Source organism: Hippoglossus stenolepis, chromosome 18 (genome assembly GCF_022539355.2).
Source record: "Hippoglossus stenolepis isolate QCI-W04-F060 chromosome 18, HSTE1.2, whole genome shotgun sequence".
Lineage (NCBI taxonomy): Eukaryota > Metazoa > Chordata > Actinopteri > Pleuronectiformes > Pleuronectidae > Hippoglossus > Hippoglossus stenolepis.
The window spans coordinates 14,054,689-14,076,252 of NC_061500.1; the positions used below are offsets into that span (position 1 = coordinate 14,054,689).

At 43.0% G+C, this 21,564-nt stretch overlaps 1 protein-coding gene across 6 annotated transcripts in view; it reads left to right on the forward strand.

The window, feature by feature from the left end:
* Window positions 1–2,580: 2,580 nt before the first annotated feature.
* ntng2b (netrin g2b) overlaps window positions 2,581–21,564 on the forward strand; it is a 66,867-nt gene continuing 47,883 nt past the window's right edge. For 4 of the 6 annotated variants that reach the window (XM_035184391.2, XM_047344396.1, XM_047344397.1 and 1 more), the window contains exons 1-3: window positions 2,582–3,138; window positions 4,347–5,113; window positions 17,524–18,167. In XM_035184391.2, coding sequence (XP_035040282.2) covers window positions 4,892–5,113; window positions 17,524–18,167 — 866 coding nt within the window. In that variant the 5' untranslated portion in view covers window positions 2,582–3,138; window positions 4,347–4,891. Of the gene's footprint in view, window positions 3,139–4,346; window positions 5,114–17,523; window positions 18,168–21,564 lie in introns of all 6 variants that reach the window. The other 2 variants (XM_047344399.1, XM_047344400.1) reach the window with 1 other exon arrangement.

A 21,564-nucleotide genomic window follows, 5' to 3' on the forward strand; every position in this document is an offset into this window, starting at 1 on the left:
CTCTCACCTCACATAAGCAACCAAGAGGTGAATCGGTTCGTAGACTACTGACGGAAAAATTTACAGGAAACTGATGCTTTGTTGAAGTCACGTTTCAAATAAAAACGCAAATTGTCTTAAATCATAATTAATTTAATATCTTTGGGTTTTGGGCTGTTGGTCAAGACAAAAGAAAGATAATTTATTTCAAACGTGGGGGGAGGGGAGGGGGGGGTGTTACACCCTAATTGAAAGGAAAGCGTGACAGATAGAAGAGGGAGCAAAGGGTCGCAAATCGAAATTGAACCTGCATCCACTGCAGAGGACTCACTCCTCAGTACATGGGGCACCTGCTCAACCAGGTGAGCAACTAGCTGCCCCTCAAAACAAGACAGTAAATTAAACAGTGATTTATTAATTGAAAAAACATTTTAAATAATTGTAAATTTTAGACCTAAAGTTGCCATGGAGACAGAGGTTGTGATGAGTATCAATCAATAATCTAAATAACTCACTAAAGTAACAAAAAGTTCCCTTTTGACCACTTCTCATAGTTTGTAACGACTTCACAGTATTTTTTTCTTCAACATTAAGGCCCAAATAAGTAAAATTATCATGGAATTAATGAGTAAAAAAATGTATTAAATAGTAGATACAACGATTTAATATTGCATTTGCAAAGTTAGGCTACTCACAAGAGACAATAAAGACTAAGTTGACAGCAGATTGTAAATCAGTGCCAAACTCTGTTTGAAAGCTTGAGGCCTGTTTCATCACTGACTGATTGGTGGGGTCGGGTTAGGTAAGTGCGCTTAATTGCATCTAACCACACCCCAAATGTGAGGTTGTGGTGCACTGACACATTTTGGGGTGGTCAAAACTTTTAGGCTAAGGCAGCAAGATTAGACCCCGAACCACAAGAGGTCAGCAAAAACTGTTCAGACTTTTCTGTTAAAGAAAATGAAGAAAGCTCTGTCCACAGCAACAGGAAATATTATGCCACACATATTATTAAGTGGTACTCAGTTCCTGTTGTTAAACTGACAGTATGGGTTAAATTGATGAAGCCACTTTTAATTTTGTTTTGCGATATTACTCTGTTAGCCTCCTGATAGCTAACAATTGCCTTGTCATCCCAAGCCATAATTGATTGGATACATTTTGTAACCACCTCGCCTTCAAGATGAGTTATATTAAAGGCGAAGGATGAAAAGATACATTTCAAAAAAAGAAAATTTTAGCATGCAACAAGAGATAAATGAATATTTGACACAAGCACATAGGATTGGAACTTCAAAACGTACTTTTCATTTCATCATGTTTTTAAAGATTATATATATATAAAAACAGCCTTGCGTACCAGAAGATGACTTTTCTTCTTTCCTGTAATGTACCTGGTGATCCCTTGACAGATCCTCCACCCCCAGGCAGGGAAGCACTGGATAACATGCATAATTTTGTTATGTTCTATATTTAACCATTCAAATTTTAGCAACAGAAACATGGTAAAACTGACTAAATATGGGGGAGTTTAACGTGAGGAGGAGCATGACCAGACTTGCAACCCTCGTTTTCCCTAAGAATATTGATTTGAGCAAGTTCTAAAATAATTCACCTACGTGCACATGTTGCAATATTTCCTGCGGTGCTGTAAACTGACCTGCTGCAGTTGATGCTGTCGCTAGTCACCTCAGGATGGAGACAGATTGGAGACAAAGAAAGTAGCGCTTTTTAGTTTTTGCAACAATCATATTTTTAGGATAACCGGTAATCATCTTGCGACCCTCCTCCTGACCTCTAGTTTGGGAGCGACTGATTTATGTGGCGACCTCTGTATGGGGAGTTAAAGATTCAGGACCATGGCAAGCACCACTCCGCTGCAGCATTACACAGCACTGCACTGACCCTGAGTAAGTGTGAACTATAGGCTATAATTAAACTGAAAGTTCAGATCCACTGATAATCCTGCATTATAATCCTACAGAAAATTACATAGAGTTTGCATATTCTTAAAAGGCCGAGGAAACCATGCAGAAAAATATAAATACCCCCAAAATACATGTGTTATCTAATGTTAGAAAACATGTCGAGGTGATTCTATAGAAGGTAAATAAAGTAAAGTAGGATATTACATGACAAACACACAACAAATCCCAATATAGTATTACAGGAATGTGTGTTTTAATATAAAGTCGGTGTCCCAGAAAACCCCGTGAACAGCATGTTATATTCTATGTCATTTATTTAATTACACATCTGGACATATTAAGGTCGAGAATGTAATAACACCGGGTCCCAGCTTTTTTTTTTTTTATCCCTTGCTGGTCCTTTAAAAGCCGAGCGGGCTGCAGAGCGGACCTGGCAGGGAACAGTTTGGAGCCGGAGCCGGAGCAGGGAAGTTGCACCGCCCCGGTCCAGGCAGGCAGCAGGACATGGAGCAGATAAAAGCTCAGATAGTGATTGAAAGTGATGGTAAAAGGATTTAGCCTCGGCATTAACAGGGAGAGAGGGAGGGAGAGAGGGTGAGAGGGAGAGAGGGAAAGAGATAGGGGAGGGGAGAGAGAGAGAGAGAGAGAGAGAGAGAGAGAGAGAGAGAGAGAGAGGAGGAGGGAGGAGGGAGGAGGAGGAGAAGAAGGGAGGGTGATATTTTCCATAAAGCTTCTTTATTCCCTCTTTCTTTCTGCCCTTGAGCATCCCGGGTAAACCCGAGCTGGTAAAGTCGGGACAGTAGGAGGAGAGAGGGGGCAGAGGAGGGCGGGCACACGCGTTTTCCTCAAAGTCAATATTTGATACTTTTCCTACTCCTGGACGCTGGATTTCACTCCTCTTCCTCACCCGCCGCTTCAAGATCTAGGACACCGATCTGCGCAGCCATCCACGCTGCGATAGAGAGAAAAAAAAGAAGAAGAACAAGAAGAAAGAGAGAAAAGTATCCGGCAGAAAAACAAGAAGCAGCGAGCCTGGGCAGGGAGGCAGATACCGGGAGTAACAGTGAGGACCGCGAAGGGGGAACGAGTATTTACTGGACCAGTCGGAGAGAGGATCTTTCTGAGCAGAGAGAGGGAGAGAGAGGGAGAGAGAGAGAGAGGGAGGGAGGACGTGCACGGAGGCTCCATCGCCACACAAAGTGCTGAGCTGCCTCACGGATGCATGTGAGAAGTAAGTGCTTTATCTGATGTGATAAAAAACACCATGAGTGTGTGCTGAAGCTCCCTAAAGTTACAGGCACAGTATCCGGAGCAGCAGCGTGATCAGGGCACTTTCAGCTGTATTTACACAGTTTCACATTAATGTGTGAATATATAATACATATTCTGTGAGTGATGCTGCGCGGTGGGATGCACTATACTGGGGGTGGGAGGGGGGGGAGACTGACACACCCCTACAAGAATGTCAGTGCCGGGGAACAGCTTTTGGCGACTTTACTTTGACAGTCCGCGCATGCAGGGTGGATGGCGTGGGACAGGTTGCGCAAGGACCTGGCTTCAGGGGATGACAGCCGGATTGTGATCAATGGATCCACGCGGCACAAAAATGTCACCCATATTTATTCATGTATTAATATATTCAGTTTAAATCGAATTATAATCTCAAAGTGAATAAATCTGGCGAGAACACATTTCCACTGCAGTTTTTTTTATTTTTTTTTGCTTAAAGTTTGTTATTAAAGGAATGACAGTGTGCTGAAGTGAAAACGGACTTTAATTTGAATTCTTGAAACATTAATTATTGTATGCACACAATCGCATTTTAAGTGAATGGCTGTTAAACGTCTCTTCGGGGAGCCCATTTCTTCCTGTGCAATTATTATAAACACATCTGGAGCCTCCATCTCCAGCAACGTCAGAGCTACAGGAGCTGTTACAACTCCTGCACACACACACACACACCGGCAAAAAGCACGTGTTTTTACGCACAAGGTTATCCACACGGCGCTGCGCTTTTAGTGCGTTTTTTAAAGTGCAACTCTGAACTTTAAATGTAAAAAAATCACATCGCAGGTTTGATGTTGGCTTTAACTGAACGTGTCGTCTCTAAAGCCAACTGTCACACAGTCCCTTTTAAGTTCTGCGTGTGGTTAATGTGACGTTAACAAGCGCAATTTAGGCAACTGCATCACAGTGAAAGAGTTAGGAAAGCGACCCACCCATGCGCATGTATATTTGAAAGACTGGCATTAAACTTTTATTTATGCAAAAAGGGGGGAAACACCATGCAGGATCAAATTAATCTCAAATTGAGCTGTGAAAAAATATGACGGGTAAATTCTTCCATTTACAAGATGATTAAGGATATGTGATGAATGCATGATGGTTCATTACGCGTCGCACTAACTCCCTGCTTCCCTTACATTTGTCCCCGTTTAGCCCCAGGACAATAACAGGAGCTCGGCCAGCCTAAAGCGTCCAATGGATATACATGAAGGAGCAGCGACCTCTCCTTCCTCCTGCCCGACCAGCACCGGCACCGTTTGCCCGCAGGACACCGCTCTCTGAGCCATGGATCAGCGCTGACGTCTCCCGCACAACTCCCTGCAACACTATGGTTAAAGCGTATGCCAAGATTAATCTCTGTAACATTATCCGCCTCTCCATCCACCGCCCATCCTCCACGGGAAGTCAGTCGTCAAATCAACAAAGTGTCCCTCTCTGGAGGCCGTCGATATTTATGAAGAGACACTGAGTGAAAGTTGCCGATACAGTGTCCCCCTGTCATTTAGGGAATTTATTAGTCTGGAGGCGAGTTGTGTCGATTTACCTGCGCCTCTCCATTCACACTGCAGCAGTATGGTGGTATAGGGATGTCCACCATTTCCTGATAATCACCACTCCATGCGCGTCACCTCTCCCCTGAGCTCCGTGGCCCCCTCACCCTGCGCCGGACCCCGCTCCAAGCGACCCCCCAGCCTGCCATGCTCCTCCAGGCCGCGTTGCTGCTGCTGCTGCTGCACTGCTTGGCCTCCACTCGTGGCCAGTACGATCTGTGCAAGTCCCTGGTGAGCACGGATGAGGGCTCAGTGTGGGAGCAATACGCGTGCCAGCCGAAATCCATGACCATGAAAGACTACATGCGCATCAAGGTGGATCCGCCCGGAATCACGTGTGGAAACCCGCCGGAGAGGTTCTGCACTCTGGTGAGTTCATGTCGGGTCTAAAACACCATTTATACTTTTATTATTAACTTTAAAAAATAGACAAAGATGTTTGAAAGTGTAAAGAGTTGTAAACATGCTCCACACCTGCAGAGAACTTTTATTAAAATGCAGTTAAATTAGTTAAAGAGTGTAAACAGTAGAAAAATAATAGGGTTTATTTTGGGGTTATGATCACAGCGTTATATTGTGACAATGTGAAAAGTAATGACACACAGATAAGATGGTCTAATTAAAGCCGGAGCAGGATTCACACTATAAAAGCTATAGGGATCTGAAAGGGATGGAGGAAGTGTAATGACTTGGCAGGGTCCTCGCCCCCTCAGAGAGGTCTGGAGGTGTTGTTTACATTAGCATGGACTTGGCATCCACGGGATCCGGTTTGATTTGCGCTTCTGGAGGACCTCACATTTCCTCTGGTAAAATGCATATAGCGGGACCTTTTTACTTCCAAGGACAGTGAAGGGTGAGCTGCAGGAAAACTCATTAAAATGTCTGGTACAGCAATATTTAACACACTTTAGCCTGCAGGTAGTGCCCATCCCAGCTAATGTAGGTGTGATAATTTGAAAGAAGGGTTATAAAATCATTGTAATCCTAAAAAGACTGCAATTAAGTTTCACGCTGCCTCTCCTGCGGAAAGTTGTGTGTGTGACAGACAGGAAGTTCCTTCTCCCGACAGCCGCCCCGTCGACTCCCTGAGTTGGCCAGTACCAAAGGTGCTAGACCCACCTCAAGAGCCCTGAGTTAACATTTTACAAAAAGTGTTTCTAGAGTGTTAAGGCCTGTCTACATCACGTTATGTAATCAAGTCTGGATGGTAATTAGCTGTTTGCACTGTGTGCCTGGAGATTTGTTACCTTCAGTCAGACTTTACAAACAACCCTCCGCCCGTGTCTCCCTCCCTTCCTCTTAACTGAGACTAATAAAAGTACTTGGGGTCACCTGACAGGAGCAGGAAAGGATATTGTGCTCCTTGGATACCTAATGGTTAATGATTTGTTTAATGTAGAGGTAGCGGAAACCACTGTCGTCTTGAGAAAGCTTCTCCGATGACTCCTCTTGAGAGGGGAGACGGACGGAGGCGAGGGAAAGAGAGAAGGGGGGTGGGTGGGTGAGTGAAGAGAGATGCTCGCTGCCATAACGTATTGACGTCTGCCCCCTAATGGCCCCGGCCTGGAAACTTCTATAACTATGTTTCTGAGTGAGCAATGATGAAATATTGATGGGCTCCTTAATGGTTCCTTCCTCACAAGGGTTGGCCAGCGTCGCTCCATCCCATGGATCCAGGGTGAGAGAGAGAGAGAGAGAGAGAGAGAGAGAGAGAGAGAGAGAGATATGGAGGGTGGGACAGGAAGGAGTCTAGTCTTAGTCAGCACTTTTTCGTCGGACGGGGTCTTTATAGAGGAAAGTTTAGGTTCTTCTCAGGTCATCTGTGGCTGCGGGGATTGAACCAGGCACCCTGCTGCACAGGGGATTTAGAAAGGGAAGAAGCTGTGAGATGAAAGTTTACTTAAGAAGCGACGGATGTCTGACTCAAAGTCCTTTATAATGAGAAAGCAGAGTAGGAGTCTCATTTAAAACTTCTTTAAGGTCCTTTCTCTACATGTAACAATCTGTGTTTCTAGATGTATCTAAGAGGAAATCTGCTGTTTGGGTTAAGAATCGCAGATCATCTACTGTATTATCTTCCTCTGAGCGTTAATCCATGTGTGCACACTTCAGCGGGGAATCAAGGCCATTGCGTCTCCTCTAACTCTTTCTTTTGGACACACGAGCCGGGTGGTGGCTGAGGGTTATTGGTATACAGATCATTTATTTTCAGGCAAGCAGGACTTTTTTTCCCCCCTCTTCCTCTTGCCCCCGGATTTGGCAGCTTTACAGAAAAGCCGGTTTCTTATCTAATTGGTGTACATTTACATTCACTCACTCATTCAGCAATCCCACAAGTGAAGGGAAAGTCAGGGCACCGAAAAAAAGACTGCATCACCCAGTGCGCAGAGCTGCTCATCCTTAATAAGACTTGAGACATACTGCGGAAGATGCAAAATACCCCCCCCCCCTCCTTCGCTCCCCTATGAGTGCTACAGTGCGTTCCTAAAAACTATGGAAGAATTTACTTTTGGGGGTTTTGACGTTGAGGCATAGTGTAGCTTCCCCTGCTTACATTGGTTTACAGTCGTTTTTTGGTCTCTTCATCCCCACATGGATGCATTTTTTTTCTTTCTATTTATCACTCATGTTCGCCTGGAATGCAGCATCGTTTCTCCACAGCCAAACAGGCCAGCATGTTGGCTTCTTTCAACATGACGGGCTTCCAGCATTTCGACAAAGATGCTACTGTCACTAGTGCTGTGCATGGAGCTTCAATAGTTTCTTTGTAGTTTCTCCTTATGATAGCTACTATGCAGCTTGCAGTTGAGGATGATGGAGTAAGGAGGGTTGAGGGGGGTGAGGCGGTCCGTTGCAGAGGGGGATAGCTAATGATGAAGGAGAGGTGAGGAAGATCCAAGCTTACCTAAGCAGAAAGATGAAAATCAGACCACAGTTCCACAGTAGTACACACTGTGTCGATATAAAAATGCTGCATTCAGAAAAGGCTGCACTGTTGTTTGCTATTTCATTTTTTTGTTTTTGAACCGAAACCTTCAATCAACAGTCTCCCTTGGGAGCGAGAACAGAGAGCAGCCGAATGCAAATGGGGGTGAGCATGTGTGTACAGGAATGTACAGTGTGCGGTGGCATGAACGGGGACCAGAAGGGGTGTGTGAAGCATGTGCACAGCGCACAGTAGTATGTCCAAGAAAGACAACTCAAACAAAACAAACACACCTTCCTGTTCCACAACACATTTTCCCATTTTAGAAGGTAGAAATCAGCCAGCTCTAAAAATAGACATGAGAAGAGAGAGAAGCCGCGCAGCAGCGGAAGGGGAGCATGCAGGAAGGGGAGGAAGATGGCAGCTGGTAGCGTGGATCAGTGCTTCCCAGACTGGGCCTATGGCCATACCTCATACTCCCCAGCTTGCACAGTGTAGTCCTGCCACATCCAACTAGCCTGCCCTGCTCAGCAGTGGGCCATCAAGGCCAGGCGAAAAGGGGCCACCCACACCCAGCAGTGGGTCATCCCTGATGCACCTCCCCGGGGTAAAAGAGGAGCCCAGGTGGCCAGTGTCCTAATAATACACCACTGGAGGTGAATCTGGTCACAGCACGAGCAGGTCTGATGGTGTAGGGCACAATTAACGAAGGGGACGGGGAGACAGAAACAGACAGCAAGAGTAAGGAGAGTGACAGAGAGAGTGACTGGCGAACAAGGGAGGTGGGGGAGGGTGTAATGATGTAATGGCATGGCTTGCTTCCCCATTAGGACACAGTTGAAAGTGATCAGAGAGTGTTTAGATGTGTTGGCAAAATGAGAGGGTAGTTATAAGTGAGATTTATCTCCGACTCAGGTGATACTAAGAGGGATTGGCTGCAGGAGCTTAGACAGCCCGAGGTGAACTCTTGTCTCAACAGTCAGGATCTCAGGACTGATGGCTGTTTGGCGACAACAGATCATATGTATACCGAAGCAACAGAGCCAGTATTTGTGTGTGGTCGTGGGTTTGCAACAGCGTAGGAGATAGACTGGCTCCATTACTTTGGCAACCTGGATGCATTAACAAAATTTGTGTCCCTTTTAACTAATGCTCATGACAAAATTCTGCTCAACACCTCTGTTGCAGAGATTTGGGAAAGGAAGACAAGGTCAAGTAGCCGCCTATAGCTTTCCAAAAGAAAACAGAATCCATCTCAAAGAGAAACAGAAAGTAGTCCCATGGCACTGCCTGTAGTTTGAGATTATTTCAGTTGAAGTGTTTAGAAAGCTGAGACTCGTGCTCTGGCACGATTTCAATGCTACACTATGTCCAGAACGATGTGTCAGGGCAAGGGGCATGATTCTCTCAAAGTACTCTCCAAAATACTTTTCTGCAAAGATTTCCATGGGAATACTTTCTGTGTTTACTTTCAGTCAGACTCAAAAGCAAATGTTTGAGATGATCTCTGTTAATTTAAAGTTTGTCGGAAATAGAGGACCTGTGCTCCTGCCCCCAACTGACATTCCTGCCAAAGTCTACATTACCCAAAAGAACCTCTAGAATGGAAACGGTGGGTAGAATGCATCACTTACAGGGAACATAACACATAAGTTAACCTTAAACATCTACTACACTTTTAAACACTTCAGAAACTCAATTAAAGAGAAAATGCACTGATTTTACACATCAGATTCTGTTTCTGGACTGCATATGACACAAAACTTGTATAGAGCTCTTTAACGCTGGACTCACATGTACGTGTTGTGTACCCTTGATGGTGGGTGTGCCTGACGCTGGCATCATCATCATGAGGACATCCTCAGGACACACAACATAGCTGGTTTTCATGCTAACATGCCATGCTAGCTGTCAATGCAATGCTAAAGAGAAGCTCACAGGAAATAAAATCCACAACTAGATGAACACACATCAGGTTAAGCAGCGTCTTTTGCCTCTTTATTAAAATGATTTGAATGGTTGATGATGTCACATGAGTCTGTGATGGTTACGTAAATTTTAAAAAACTTAAAAGCTGTTAAAAAAGGTTTGCTTATAGGATCTCTGTAGCCCATCCTTCATCACTATAAGCTACACTTATCACTAGTATCACAACATTTGAATTTCTGATTGAAGTGTTGATGGCCGAGTTACATCATGGGTAATGTAGGCAACAATACATTTTTAAAAAAGGACAATCTCACTGACTCCCTTGTATGTAATAGGAGTGCAATGCCAAATCAGTAAAGCACTCTTTAAGAAACAGAGAAAGAATAAAATAATATAAAGATCTCTGACGCACATTGCTTATCTCTCTCTTAAAGATGAAACTCAATTTACAGTTTGTCTGTCTTTCTTTTTCTTTATCTTCTCCACTGTGATTGGTTTGGATTTAATAACAGACATCAATAAAAGATAATAGCTTTTACCTGAATTCACCCCATCAGTCCACTTTAAAGGAAACAGTAACTCTGATATTTCGTATCGTACAGCGTACTGTATCTGGTGTAAATGTTACCTGAATTTTAAGATGAGTTCCAAATGTAACTTGTCCTGGTCTGACTGCGGAGATCTGAGCAGGACAACCCCCCGTTTCTGCTTTAAAGCAGCATGATTCTGTCCTCCTCTCTTCCTCCAGCAACATCATACATGATCACAGCAAACATTTACTTTTGCTTGCATGAACGCACACATAACAAAAAAACACCTACCCACACAAACACACACACCTAAGTCACATTTACAGTCGCCAACTGCTGTTTAGCACAGAGCAAGATATTTCACAGCAAGCGAAAAATTCAGTGTGTGAGGTAATTAAAATTAAAAGGCAGCTTTATGATTATAATTACACACACACACACACACACACACACACACACACACACACACACACACACACACACACACACACACACACACACACACACACACACACACACACACACACACACACACACACACACACACACACACACACACACACACACACACACACACACGCCATCTTCACCGGATAACAAGAACCTCCAGTATGATGGAAAAACAGTCCAACAAAATAAAAGATTAACGTTATAAGTGAAAAAGCAATATCCCTTCCTCTTCTCCCTCTGTGGCCTTTTTAATGGTAAGGTCATTTCATTTGATGTTTCTCCAAAACAAAATAAATTGTGTTCTCTGAGTGTGTGTCCCTACCTTTATTCCCCTTGCTAGCAATATAACTTAGAAACTTATATAAGTGGAGGAAGAAATAAAGAGGAGAGAGAGGCCAAGACGGCGACTGGATTTTTTTTGGTTGGACGGACGGAAATGGTCATAAAAGCGAGGTGGGAAAGAGGAGAGGACGGGCAGAGCGGTTTTTCTCATGCTTTATTCCTGCCTAAATGCATAACGGCAGCTTTATACTTCCATAGGCAACCAGTAATGTTTTGTTATTGCCGGTGTGTTCAAAAACAGTGCAGTGCATTACTTCTTAAGTAATGTTTCTGTAAGATAAATTGTCGGGTCAGAGAGCTCACTCATTTTTTAGTCACAGCTTCACAATCAAAAGCGCCACGGAGGTAACTCAGAGATGAATCAGTGCTCGCAGCCGTAGCGCGAGGCCAACACGAGCACTTGAGAAGTTATTAATGGGTGTTTAAAATCGCATTGTTGTCCCGCGAGTGACAACAAGGAAGTAACTCATGTGCAGGGGGCATGATGGCGGCCGTTGTCGTGGAGACAGGATCCCAGCGAGGATAATTGCTGGAGGGGCTTAGCAGTGCAGGCCACCTGCCGCAGCAGTTGGCCCGGGATCTGTGTGTGTATGTGAGAGTGAGAGTGTGTGTATCCTGGAATAGATATACTGGACCGGGGCAGAGCGGTGGCAGGAGGACAGAGCAGGATAAGGAGGACAGAGCACACAAAGGGCTTAAACATAACCTTACGCGTAAGTCTCTCATGAGGGATAAAAATCCTCCAGCCTATATAACTATACAGTACATATCACCTCTATTGTAGCTAATCCTAAAGGGCTCGGGGAGGTCAGAGCAGATTTTGTCCCGACAAAGAGACAAGAACTATAAAAAAAAACAACTATATTGATCCTTGATCCTTGTCTAGTTTTTGAATTCCTTTGAACATAAACACACAAATTCTTTATCAAAATAATATTGGTAAGGCAGATTCCTGTAAATCACCGTTAATGTGCCGTGATGCTGCAAACTTGTCATTATCAACCTTAGCAGTGCTAATCAAACAGAGAAATTTTTGTTGTTGTTTCTGCCGCATGCGCATAAACCAAAGCAACAATCAAAATGCACAAAGTAAGCTGTGCACATGGATAACTGACGTTTTTTATTTTTTTATCTGCACTTTGGAAGGTGTCATTTTAGTGACTTTTGAAGGAAAGAAAAAGGTTTGTTATTTTGCTAAATACCTGTCTCAGTGAGGACGGCTTCAAACACACAAACACGCTTCCGGGAGCTATGCAGACTTTCCACTGTATCTGGAACAGTGTGCCAGTGAGATCATTTTAAATAGGATTTGCAGGTTGAGGTTCATCCCAAGAACAACAGCGTACTAATCCACTCCTGTTTGTGTTTGTGTGTCTGGCCGGAGGTCAGGGGATGTCAGGACGTAGGGCAACAGAACCAGCGTGAGCTCTACTGTACGGCGCAGCTTTCAAATAAACAACATAAATAATAAATAATAACTATAACAAGTAACTAATTCTAATTATCCTTCTTGAATGCACTTCCTTAGGAGCATTGTAGATTACAACCCTAAGTGGGTTTGTGCTGTCAGTGATCTCTATCTGAGGCAGAGCAAGGGAGATAATTGCGTTATCAGATAGAAGACAATGATGCTATGCCATTCCAGTGAGGAGTGAGACAGATTATCTGCAGTCTTTGGGAGAAAGATACCGTTGTTCCACTGCTGTGTCTTCACATGCATTTCAGACCTGCACGGTGTCTCCTGTGCCGTACAGCTTCCCTCAGCAAAGACTCAGTGTTTGCTTATGTTCGGAGTTTTTTTTTCCCCACTGCGCGTTGTCACCATAAATCAGATGATTTATAATCTCAGCCTTGCAGGATTGTAACTTTTGCTTTTGTTATTAGACCACTAGAGTGGGTTTGAGTGACTGCTCACTTTCCCTTGGTACAGTCCAATGACTCGATTCAAACGGCAGCGCTGTCGGCAGATGCAGCTTTTTGGCAATGGCAAAAGTGAGCGTCTCTGAAGAAGCGGTGACACATGATCGGAGCTCACACGGGCGCATCGATATGATGCAGTGTTGCTTTTACGTCAGAGCTCAGTTCATGAAGAAGGAAGTGATACTCCACCCTAAATCTCTTGTGTTGAACAATCAGCCTCTGCCGGCTTGAACGGTGGCTGTGGGAAGTTTGGTCACTGTGAATTCATGTTACTTATCGGATTCCAGTGGGAAGTATTTAAACATTCAAGGGACATTTTTCAAACCTCTTAATGACCCATTTCTCCATCTGTATGCGCAATATGTTACAAACGCTCATATCTCCATGCAAAATATGGCTAAATACACCATCTTCCATCCCAGTCCTAATGCATGAGCTCATTAGCAGGCATGTGTTGGTTTGCACATGTTGAAAAGCCCACCGCCTGCTGACTACATCAACCGGTTTCCATCAAGCACAGAACTACAAACTATTTACAGCCATCTTTAAAGCCAACAGGGGGTGAGTGTTTGATACTGGGTGGACTATCACTTAAAAGTCTTAATGATCTAATTCTGCTGAGCTGAACTAAAGCAGCTGCAACATTACAATACATTGCATTAATGTTGAGTAATGTATTTTATCTTTGTAGCTTGTATCATAGTGATAAAAAAAGTGGGCAAGCTAAATTCTTGCATCACTCATTTCTGTGAGCATGACGCTGCAAAAAACATTTATTTATTTATTACTACAATTTAGATCAATAACGTACCACTACCTATACATTAACACAAAATGTTGTGATATTATTATTTATTATTCAATGTCTGTAAGATGTGAGCACACACTCTCCAGGGTTTTCAAATGGTCATTCAATAATATGACAGTTGGTGATGAACAAATATGCCTCATTGAGAGTTTGGTAGCATGCTTTACTTTTACTGCATCGTAACTCTCTCAATGTGTACTGAGCAATGTTGACCTCAACTCTACAGTTGTACTAACAGGGATTTTGCTGCTGAGCCTTATTTACAAGAAACCAAACGTCTTTTCAGCTCCAATCGTATTTAATTCCTATTTGTTCAATTGTAACTCTGTCACATATGTTTTTGCAGAGTAATGAGTCATTCAGTCTACTAAACAATACGACAGATGTAAAGTAAATCACTGACTAAGTTTGCATATATGCTGACTATTGACCTTATACTGGATAAGACATCATTAAGATTATGATGTTTACACGAGTTCCTAATAGAATATTCCATTCCCTTTCCCATCTGTTCACATCAACATTATGTCCTACTACTTGTTTACACTCTAACCCCGGACATGCGTTGTCAAGCTGCCGTACGTCGATGTTGCAAAATGCTGTAAAACTCGAATTGGACGTTATAAGGTCATTAAAGACGTATACATGTCTACATAATGTGACTACGGTCGAAATACTCCACGTGTCTTAATTTGATTATTGCGTATTCCAAGTCTGACCTTATTCAGGTTAAAGTCATCAGAAATTGCTGTTTACATGGCAGTGTCTTATTCTTACTGCTGTCCTAATGTCGGAATATTGATGTCCATGTAAATGCGTCCATTGTCTTTCATTGGCCAGTCGCTCTCTGAGCATACACGTGATTAATCATGTCATTTGAGAGGTGATCTGAACGGGTACGCACACATAAATGAAGCATATTGTATAGCATTTATAAACATTTTCTAATAAAGAAAAAGATGAACCTGTAGAAACACAAATTGCAGACAAACTACTGTTCATTCCTTTGTCACATGCTGGCAGGACGTTAGAGCAAATATCTCATGTCACTGAGGCAAAGATATGAGTCATTATTTCTGCCTGTTTTGCCTCATACCCTCTTTGGTCCTTTGTTCCAAAATATTTAAATATCTTAAAATTCCTAAAAAATATTCTGTAGTGGCTGTTGTCAACAAAATTACCATTACACTACCTAAGAGTATTTCAAGACCAGCTGGTCACATTCTTAAACACTGCAGTTAGAAGTAGTGTAACACAAACGGCAAAAAATATAATAAGAGGAACAAAACAAAGAAGAAAGGGGAAGAAGAAGAAGAGGAGGGAGAGGAGGTGGAGGTGCAAGAAAAAAGGCAAGATATTTATACTCTGCACTCCATCAAGAGCTTGTTAAGCAGAATGCAGTAAAATTCAGAAAGACTATTGGATTCTCAATAAATGAAATAAGAAGGATTAACATCAGCTATAAAATGTAATCAGTTATTGCAAGTGTGGAAAACAAGAGAGGAGGTTGGAAACACAATCGAGTAAAAATCCTACAGACATCAGCAGGCAATTCTCGAGCTATATAAAATCAATGTAATGTTTTCAGAGTAGTTTGTTTTTAAATATTCAACATATCAAGAAATAACAGCGTTGTGTATTTGAAACGATGGAAATGACAGCTCTGAGAGTTGTATTTTTGAGAAGTACCACAACAGTAAAATATAATGAAAGAAGCCAGTGGCTGCGAATGAGAAGGTGAATACTTGTGAAGATAATAAATTATGACCCCTCTGCTACAATGAATTACTGTGGGTAAATACTGGAGAAAATAGTAACACCCTTACCAGACTAATTAGTACATCCTGGGGTGATGATGAGCCTCCTGCATGTGATACAATCTAAACAATGTTAGAGCTGATTAAGCACCAGGAGAGATGACTGTGTGGATCTCTGGGATTTCTCTGTGTAAATATTTGACTTCTGTGGTGATGTGGATGTCAGACAGCTGGCTTACGACACTAAGCTACATCAATTTGACTGAAATGGCTGCAAAGGTCTCAACATGAAGAGCCATGGGAAACTGTGGAAATAGGATTTCTGGGATATGGAAATAAAAAACGTATTTCTCCTAGAAATTACTACTTCTAAATACAGCTAATTTTCACCAGCAAACATGTTTTGAAGGGACTGTAATGTGGACAGGATTTCATTCTCCAGTAGTGGATGAAGTATTCAGACCCCTTATTTACTACAATGTAAAAATACTAATTAAAGGTTAAGGTTTTGAATTTAAAATTAGAGCAAGACTGACATCAGTGGGTCGATAAAAGTCAGACGATATGAGCCTTTCGCATACATATCAGGATCTGTGTTTATGTTTGCCAATACATTTTTTATTTTACAGAATAAACTATGCTTGCTATGCTGATTATTCTCATTTTTTGGTTTGTACAAAAATAATCAGAAGTCAGTGTCCAAAATGACACGTTCACTTTGCTTGCATAATAATATTATATATATATAACCAAAAACACAATCTTTCCCTAACCTTAGACCAAACCTAGCTGCAGCTGGGGGGTCCGCATCCATCCCTCATCGCTGGCTTATCTGGTGCTTTGTACACTGAGCCAAACACCTCAATTCATTCACTCAAAAAACACAGACTCTGAACATTATCTGGCAATTGAGTATGTTTCTCACCACCACACAATTGGACAAAATAGTAATATATTCAAATAATTTCTTGGAGATAAGGTTAGAGGTACAGGACCTGACATTTTCATTGACATGCAATGGTGGGAATCTGAAATAACAGACCGAATATGTCTTTTTGGAAGAAAAGGACAATGTGAGGCGTGAGATTCTCCGAACAGAGAGTGAAAGGCATCTCTTGGTGCAGGTGGAGCGAGGCCTCTAGCTCCCTGTGAGCCGTGAGAATAATCCCGTTGACTTCTGAGATGTGCAGAGAGGCCGTGGCTCGAAAGTCTTGGCATCACTAAAAGAGAGGGATCGATTCTCTGGAGTTAAAAGTGCAGCAACACTCTGCTGTCTATGCAAAGACAGTGATGATGCATGATCCTCTTGACCTTCACACTTCCTGTTGTGTTGTTTGGCAAGTTTCCTCCTGAGCTCTCTGTCCCTCGGTGCCCTTGTCCAGGAGTTGAAGGAACTTCTAATTCAGATACACAACGTCATTCATGAAAACAATATGGATATTTTTGGGGGGATAATCAGGCAGCAGAAAAAGAGCGTACCTTTTGAATCAAAGGATTACATGGAGGTGAACATCCCTACTAAACCTCAAACGAGATTTGTATCAGAAATTGTATTTCCTTAATTCAATATACTTTTCTTCTGCAAGACAAGTGGTAATTTGATGCACCATCAAAACATGTTATAAACTGGAATAATGAGGACATTAATGTGGTTTGCAGTTCATATTATTGGATTAAATAAAATTACCTTTACCTAACTAACAACAAGAAACCCCTAGGCAAGTTAATATTATGGCTTTGGAGTGTTTCTTGTTTCTGGGGCTCTGGGCTACGGTATAATGGAAGTGCCTTGGGTAGTCTGCGGTGTGCTCTGTGCCTAAATGTTACCTAAAGGCAACAGGACACAAACAAAATGCACCAAGTGAATGGGGAACCTGGGAGTTGAGACCCAAGCCAAACTTTGCCCACTGGCCTCTTAGCGGGTTAGTTTGTCCCTGAGTCTGTGACGTGTTAAGATATACGCTGTACATTATATATTCTGAGTTTCATTTGGAAACCTAAAAATATACCTTTTCATGTTTTTTGGTCTTTTCATTATTATGTATTGGTTACCATCATTGGATTCATCCTCAAACCCTGACAAATATCTCACTGCTCTGTGTCCATGTCTCTTTTAGGAGAATCCATACCTGTGCAGTGATGAGTGTGATGCCTCCAACCCAGATTTGGCTCATCCTCCTCAGCTGATGCAGGATCGTGAACGCAACGGCTTAATCACCTACTGGCAGACAGTCACATGGAGAAGCCACCCAGAGCCCCTGCTGGCTAACATCACTATGGCCTGGAACAAAACTCTGGAGCTCACAGACGACATACTGATCACCTTTGAGTACGGCCGTCCTACTATCATGATACTAGATAAGTCCATGGACCATGGACGCTCCTGGCAGCCCTACCAGTTCTTTGCTGACGACTGCCTGGATGCCTTCAACATGCCACCCAAACATGTGCGTGACCTCTCGCACGCCAACATCACACGGGTCATCTGTACTGAGCAGTACTCGCGCTGGGTCGGTTCCAAGAACGACAAGAATGTCAAGTTTGAGGTGCGGGCACGCTTTGCTGTGTTTGCCGGACCTCGGCTACAAAACATGGACAGTCTGTACACTCGCATGGAGAGTATGAAGGGATTGAAGGACTTCTTCACCTTCACCAACCTTAGGTTGAGGCTTCTCAGGCCTGCCCTCGGAGGCACCTATGTCCAGAGAGACAACCTGCTCAAGTACTTCTATGCCATCTCAAACATCGAGGTACCTGCCAGGTGAGGGTCAAAGCTGACTTGACACCAGATGCACATTTATAGATATCTTGATACATGTTCATGCCTTTAAAAGGAAACATATGATGCTTTTTTTGCTTTTCCTCTCAAGTTTTCTATGTATGTGAAAGGTCCGCAAAGTAAAAAAAAACTAAGTCCACACTAGAGGGAGCTCCTCTCCCCCACAGAATACACTGCTCCTTAAGCTACGGAAACTTCTTGCCAATAGTCCGGCTGACATTACTGCATCACAATGCCAACATTTGCATAATGCAAACCTAGCGGCTAGTCTGGCTTGCCCCCTATCAAAGTCGGCCAACATTTCCTGCTCTGACAAAGGTTGACCAATCACAAGAGAGTGGGCCAGCTGTCCAGTCTGAGCAGACTGGTCTATATCAAGAGGAAGGGGTTAAAGAAACAGGCGCTAAAACCAAGCTTAGTCAAAGGCTTAAAAGAGGAGCTGCAGCGACGGACATTATGAAGTGATGCATTAAAGCATGTAAACCTTTTCAAGTAATAACCCAAATTAAAAGTATGAACCTGAATATATGTATAATATGTCTCCGTTAATAAAGGACATAATTCAAAATGGAACAATGCTAAATAATCTACAAGAAGGGTTTTATATGAATTTCAAAATAATTACCAAAGTAATTATTAATACCACCTGATTTACACTTAGATGAATATCCAAGATGAGTATTGGAAAAAATACTGAAGAAATGCTGACAATACACGAGCTGTATTATTCAGTCAAATGATAATAATACATCGGTTAAATCAACCTTGGTTTACTCTTAAAAACAAGACATCACCCTTCAGTCTCGGTAAATGTGGATCATTCCATTCTGAAAAGTTTGTTTTAGTGCAGAAGTAAAAAGGATTTTCACAGAGACTATTTCAGAAGGCTAGACACAGCCATGGGTACGTAATAAAAATATGTCCTGGATCGCAGCTCCAGTGATCCTTGATAGTCCAATTCTCTACACACACTTTACTCATTTCTAAAGTGAATTTTAAATTGCTAATCATTAAAATCTAATAACATAAATATATGCAAACAATTATATAAATAAACAATTATGTGTATTCTGTCGATGTTGCTGCACCTCGACAGCAGATCAGTAACATGAGCTATTTTTATAAGATTCTATCTTTTATCTTCTTGCCTGCATATGGTTGAATTTCACTTCTGCCTTTTATTGCACTTAAACATGACAGATAAAGGAAAACCACCTGGTGACGAACATACCCGCTGGTCTGACATTGATTCACACACACACACACACACACACACACACACACACACACACACACACACACACACACACACACACACACACACACACACACACACACACACACACACACACACACACACACACACACACACACACACACACACACACACACACTCGCAACTCGCCACTGTGATCTGAGGGCGTTTAAAATGACCCTCTCTCTCGCAGCATGGATCCTAGTCTGCCTTTCTCCGGCCTGTGAGGACAATGATTAATGACAGAAACATACGGCCTCGGTGGTCTTAACGTAAACCGCCATCCACACTCTTGCCAGGGGAGCCGGGAACCCTTACATGGCAACTTTGTGACAGTGAAGGATGCTCGGCCCGTCACGCGCCTGCTTAGCATCAACAAGCCATCTCTCCTACCTTTCAGAATTATTATTCCAATCAATACGGCAGGCTGACATTTGAATGGTATTTAACATTCTTGTTGGGATGGCCTGGAATAGGAGGAAGGAGGAGAAATGTGTGCATGCGTGCGTGTGTGTGCGTGAGAGAGAGAAAGAGAGAGAAAGAAAGGGCGGGTGAGAAGGGGAAAGTGAAAATGAGCGACTGTTTGAGCGGAGCGTTCAGCCGATGTGGGCGTTGTGTATGTGTGTGTGGAGTCAGGGTATGGGGGATGTTTGATGAAGTCCTGAGTGGATGCTGACACAGCACACACACACACACACGCACGCACGCACGCACGCACACGCACACGCAAGCCCTCTGGCACTGGGGAAAGGGCCTGCAGGTATTGATCACAGCTACTTTTCAGGCTGAGCACAGCATCAGAAGCACCTTTTATACAGAGATCCTGCTATATTGCCATTAAGAGGACTTGTTGTTAGTTAGTTCAGTTCATACTGACTGAACCAAACAAGTCGGCATATTGCCACCCAATTGATTTTAGTAAGCACGCCTGCATTCCAGAATCAGAAGCGTGACTTGTAACACAACGGCGTTTGTCACGCCATGCCGGCTCTCCTTTTTACTCAGATATTAATTCGACTCTGTTACCGCATCCGCTGCTGCAAAAAAGTCCCCCATTTCATGTTCATATCATTTATTCAGAGCAGAGAGAACAAAAGTGCATTCCCGCCACATCAGAACCTCCACCAACACCACAAAATGATCATCCATCCCTGATTTGAAATATATTTGTGCTTATGTCTTTGTATAGTCGTCCACAATTGCGGCAAATCTACGATTTTATCAAGCGATATTAGATCCCTGCTGTGTTGCTTTGCTTGAAAAACACCCTCTGCACCCCCTGCAGGGCTGGTGGCAGCTGGTGATAGTGTCAATATGTGCTAGATCGGGTAACAGAAGACCCATATTTAGCTCTGAGATGACTGAGGCCAGTCCATCTTCCGCCCCGGCCACCCTCACCTCCCGTAACATAATCACTAATCAATAAGTTATTCTGGGCAGCCAGCAGGAGTATTAGGTGATAGTGATGGGGGGTCCTCAACAGTACAGTACAATCAGGAGTGTCTGATGCTTACGGCTCGGAAATTGATTTTGGGGAGCGAGATGATTAGTCAATGTTCCCTGGACAAAAGGCTAAGCTATTTCATCTCATCTCATCTGGCCTTAGTAACATATTGGGATTTCCAATGCTTAAAATTTGAATAATGAATATTCCACTCTGCTGGTGCTCCAGCGGGGACAGCGCACTGAAATGGGTTTTATATGATCAAGACCGAGTGGCAGTGTACTGCAGGTCACCAAGGTAATGAGATATGCTGGTGTTATCGATGGAGAGAGGGTTGTAGTCACTTCCTGGTCATATTGTATGTCCCCAGACCTCTAGCTCTGGCTCTCCAGCTGAACCCAGTTAAAACTAATTATTATTAGTTAACTATACTTAATAACCTGAGCCCAGACAGAGACACAAGAGCAAGCCCTTTTTCCCATAATCGAATGTAAGATGTTAACTTTTGTGGGACTATCTCTTTAAACTGACGCTGCAGTGTCAGAGTGACTGGCGGGGCTCTAATAAGCTGGCGCAGGTATGCAGGAAGCCAGGTACTCAGGCCTAAATGCTGCTTTATCAATAAATACGTAACCTGATCAGGCCATTAAGTGCAAACACAGGCAAGCTAGCTCTGACGG